At 39.5% G+C, this 5,000-nt stretch overlaps 2 protein-coding genes across 2 annotated transcripts in view; both read right to left on the bottom strand.

Annotated features, from left to right (window-relative positions):
- The window catches only part of LOC118443448 (uncharacterized), a 218,783-nt gene that overhangs the window by 27,407 nt on the left and 186,376 nt on the right, over positions 1-5,000 (bottom strand). The gene's annotated exons all lie outside the window — the stretch shown is intronic.
- Ecr (ecdysone receptor) overlaps positions 1-5,000 on the bottom strand; it is a 53,551-nt gene that overhangs the window by 15,126 nt on the left and 33,425 nt on the right. Inside the window, exons 2-4 of the mRNA XM_085658450.1 lie at positions 1,871-2,394; positions 1,223-1,486; positions 624-999 (exon numbers count right to left, since the gene is read on the bottom strand). Of these exons, the coding sequence (XP_085514576.1) occupies positions 624-999; positions 1,223-1,486; positions 1,871-2,394 (1,164 nt within the window). The remainder of the gene's footprint in view (positions 1-623; positions 1,000-1,222; positions 1,487-1,870; positions 2,395-5,000) is intronic.

The following is a 5,000-nucleotide window of genomic DNA, read 5'->3' as shown; positions in this document are numbered from 1 at the left end:
TCTCTCTCTCTCTCTCTCTCTCTCTCTCTCACTCTCTGTTTCTCTGCGCTCAACAGAATCCAGAGGTATTTATATAAGCCGATCGATAAATCAAGGCGAGACGGGTAGAAGGTACGTTCGATACGTTATCTAGCAACGTGAAGGATGGGATTGGCCCCGGTAATGCTTCCATCAGTTTCGATCGATTTACTAGTATCCTCCTTCGCCATTTATACGTTATACAGTAGTTCTCCGAAACGTATGTATATTGTTCGTTTAATCTTACTTTCCTGAATTCATCGATCAAAACTTAAAAACTCGTTTCTCCATATACATCATAAGAACGGATAGGTAGATAGGTAGTGTAAAAGAAAAAAAAAACAAAAAAAAACAAAAAAAAAAACAAAAAAAAAACAAAAAAAACAAACAAACAAACAAACAAAACTTTACTCGAAGACTAATAAAGAGAGAATCGTACAATAATATGTCAAAGAGTTCCGTTTAAGTTTTCTCTTTATTTTTTTTTTTTTTGGGGGGGGGGGATATCTTGAGATTCAAGAAAGAGAAAAAGGTTGAGGGGGCGGGTAAGGGGGAAGGAAGAGAACAAGGGAGGTGGATTATTAATTTTATCAATTCATCCATACCTGAAAATATGACGATGGCCGTAAGTAGCGCGTATTCAGCATTGTTGACCTTCATCGCGTACATTTGCCGGCAAAAACGTAAAAGATCCTCTATGGTCTCGCCCATACCAGCAACGTTGTAACTGTCGCGCGTGTAAGGTTGATTATTCGCGAATATTATGCTGTCCGTTTGTACATCGTACTTTCTTGCCATTCGCAGCATCATCACCTCGCTCGAGCACGCCTTTAACAATGCTATCTGATCTTCGCGCATCAACTTGTCGAAACCGGGTAACCTTTTCGAAAACTCGACGATCAGTTGCACCGTCAATATCGTTATCTCTGTTATGTGCCTGAACCTATAATCGCTGGGATTTTCACCTTCCGTCGGTTGATGCTAAACAAAAAATGGGGAAGGGAAGAAAAAGAAGAGAGAAAAAATTATTATTATTATCATTATTATTCTTATTATTATTATTATTATTAATATTATTATTAATTTATGCAATACACGGTCCAATAAGCAATGCGTACCCTATACACGCGAATCGTCAGTTTTCTTTTTTTTTCTTTTTTTTTTTTTAATTTATCAGTACAATACAAAGATAAATTTCAAATACCGTGATCCTTTTGAGATCTTCCTCGCTTGGTTGCTCGTACTCGTTTTGGAAATAAACGAGCCTATGTATCAGCTCCTCCTGTTCGGGACTGATAGGCTTTACGCAGCTATAAGGGCTAACTGGGGTGAGGATACCGCTACTACCGGACATCGACAACGATTCTGCCTCCGCCGGTTCGATCTTCACGCCTACTTGATCGGTGCCCATACCACCGACGCTACTTGGCGAGCCGTTCATCGTCGTGCTGTTCGGCTTGTCCTTTTCCTGATCGAATAAGAAAATACGTAAGTGAAAAAATACATCTCTCATTTGAGAAAAGGAAAACGCGAAGATCGACGGATGGGGACTGGTAATGTCCGAAAGAAAGAAAGAAAGAAAGAAAGAAAAAAAAAAAAGAACAAACCAATAACAATAATAATAATAATACTAATAATAATAATGATAATGATAATAACAAAAAAAAAAAAAAACAATAATAATTAATTTTTATCCCGTACAAAAATGAAGCGATAGATTCGATATAAATAATATCTCAGATTGTATATACGATGTAATTGGGTATATAACAAACATTCGGACGTTTACCAACATCTTCAAGAACACTGCCCGACGAAATTTGTTAATGTCGAAAGATGACGAAAATCTTACCCCTACCTTCTGGGCCTTCTTTTCCTTCCGCTTGACCGCACACTGATATTCCGGTACAACGCATTCCGGCCTCATGCCAACCGTAAGACACTTCTTCAGCCTGCACTCCTGACACTTACGGCGCATATACATGTCAATCTCGCAATTGTTCCCATATTTGCACTGATAAACCGCATTTTTCGTTATACTGCGCCGAAAGAAACCCTTACAACCTTCACAGGTGAGTGCATTGTAATGATAACCAGAAGCCCGATCACCACAGACCAAACAGAGTTCTTCCTGTTGTCTCGGCGTTGGACCTTTTTTCTTCCTTGCGTCGCAACCGTCATTACCACCGCCGCCACCGCCGGGTCCTCCTCCGCCACCTCCTCCTCCGCCACCACCTCCGCCACCGCCTCCGCCGCCTCCTCCACCGCCGCCTCCTCCTCCTCCTCCGCCGCCACCACCACCACCACCACCACCACCACCACCACCACTACTTCCGTAACCGTTAAGCGAACCCGGCTGCGAGAGCTCATCCCTGCCTGTAATCAGAATAAAATGTGATCGTTTATTAATTTTTAATTTCCTTCGATTGAAATCTAATGTAACATATACAAAAACATGGCTTTCATTTTCTTTTATTTTCTATTTTTCATTTAATCCGATATCAAGAGCGCCTAAGAAGTATTATACGATCAAACATCATTTATCGTTCTTATTCATTTCAAAACTATTCCCCCCCTTCACACTATTATTGTCCACCCCTCAATCACACTCCTATTAACTTCGTACAACCTCTCATCATCCATGCAATTTCCATTCTCCTTAATTCACCATTTACTCGCTTAAATCATATTCAAAATTATTTTTATCTCGAGTAAATTATGTATCAGATAAGTTCTGCGATATATACGACAAGTACGAGTTTCTCTATAAATTGTACACGTTTGAAAGTAAGAGACGAAGAAACGAATGTAGGAATTAATGAATGAATGAACGAACGAACGAACGAACGAACGAATCAATGAATGAAAGAAGGAAGGATCAAAGATTACGGATCATGACGAATCGAAAGTTTAAGCGTATGGAAAAAAAAAAGAGAGAGAGACAGAGATAGAAATGGAGACACACAGAGAAAGAGAGAGACAGAAAGAGAGAGACAGAAAGAGAGAGACAGAAAGAGAGAGAGAGAGAGAGAGATATTAATATATACTAGCAAGTACAAACGTTGAGTATGCCAAGTATTCAACGTGGAATAAAATATTCTTTTGCAATCCAGCATCTAACTTGGCTACGTGAGAAATTTCCGGTTATTACGATACATAACATTACATTACGTTACGTTACATTACATTACATTACATTACGTTATGTTACATTACGCGTGCAACGCATAAAGGACACATATAGATATAGAAACAGGTTAGCTTTTGCTTGCTAGTCTCGCGCGCGCGTGCGCATGAGCGCATACGAAGGTTGTTTGAGGAATTATGGTTGACACTCGCATAGTTGTAACTCGCGGATTTCACGTACAGGTTTGTAAGGAACGATTCCTTCTCCTCCTTTTCCTCCTTCTCTTCTTTTTCTTTTTCTTCTTCATCTTCTTCGGTTGGATTGGATCGTGGCGAGTGGGTTCCAGTAACCTACGTGGCGACACATCGTCACGCGTCTCTATTACCCCCTTTTATCTGTGAAACTCGCCGAGTGGAACGCGCAAAGCGATAGAGAAGTCACGGTCGGTGAAAGTACGGGGCCCGATCTGTTTATCTGTATTGTGTGTCTACATATATATATACATATATATATATATATATGTATGTACATATTTGTTGTTTCCCTCTTCTTCTCACACAACTCTATCTGTCAGGTAGATATATACATATATATCAAGAGAGGGAGAGAGAGAGAGAGAGAGAGAGAGAGAGAGAGAGAGACATAGCAACAGGTAGTAGTGGTAGTAGTAGTAGTAGTAGTAGTGTGGTAGTAGTAATAGTAGTAGTAATAGTAATAGTAGTAGGTAAAAGAGGACTGACTGAGAAACCTCTATCTATCCATCCATGTATATGTGTGTTAAACATCAGGATGATAGCCAGGTACGGATCGAGGACGTGACGGGGCCCCTTCCCTATTTGCCTGTTTGCTCTCTTTATATCTATCTCTTTCTGTTATATAGTATCTTCTTCCTCCGATACATTATCTCTTCTTCTTCTTCTTCTTCTTCTTTTTCTTCTATTCCTTCCTCCTCCTCTTCTCTCTATTCCTCTTCAAGCAATTCAAGAAGGAACGCGCGTCCTTGTAGCTTCGAGCGAATCGCGTACCTTGCTCCGCTTTACCGTGCTCGATAGATAAATGGATGGATGGATGGATGGATGGATAGAATAGGATAAACAGTCATTCTCAACTTGACCCTTTTTCAGTATCGCCCAATACCTAATGAGATCCATTTTTCTTTTCCTATTTTTTTTTCTTCTTAATCTTTCGACATTTTTATTTCGTCCTTACGTTCGTTTCTCTTTTTCTGTTTTATTTTATTGCAATCGCTCCTCGTTTTGTTTGTTCGTTCGTTCGTTCGTTTGCTAACAATCAAGAAGAGCAAAGTGTACGAAATACTATAGGGGATTTTTTTTTCTTTTCTTTCTCTTTTCTTTTTTTTCCTTTTATTTTTTTTTTCTTTTTTCTTTTTTCTTTTTCAATGTAACGATATAAAAGAAAGGGATTAAAAGTGAACGATGGCAAATTAGAAAAAGATTTGAAAAGTACGATCGTTATGATAAACGAAAGAAAACGTTCGGAAGCGTCGAAGAAGAAACATGGAAGAAGTATGATAACCGAGTGACCACTTGGCCCGGTCAGTGTCTCAGTGTTCCAAGTCAATGTTTTCAAAGCGGTCAGTAACTTTCCTTCGGCTTCTAGAGGCCGCGGAAGAGAGCACGCGGTGTATTCATCTTTCTCTCTCTTTTGCTGATGCGGAACACCGAAGATGAGAAAGAGAAAGAGAGAGAGAGAGAGAGAGAGAGAGAGAGGGGGGAGAGAACGGAGCGTGGCAGAGGTTCTCAACCAGTTTAAATCTCCCCCATACGAAATAATAAATAACACGAAAGATATTTTCTATCGTTAATTATATTATATTATTATTTTGCGATATATT

This window comes from Vespa mandarinia, chromosome 7 (genome assembly GCF_050613455.1).
Source record: "Vespa mandarinia isolate Hongniang chromosome 7, ASM5061345v1, whole genome shotgun sequence".
Classification (NCBI taxonomy): Eukaryota; Metazoa; Arthropoda; class Insecta; order Hymenoptera; family Vespidae; genus Vespa; species Vespa mandarinia.
The sequence above is the reverse complement of the archived record's forward strand: the minus strand, read 5'-3'. Positions and strand labels throughout refer to the sequence as shown.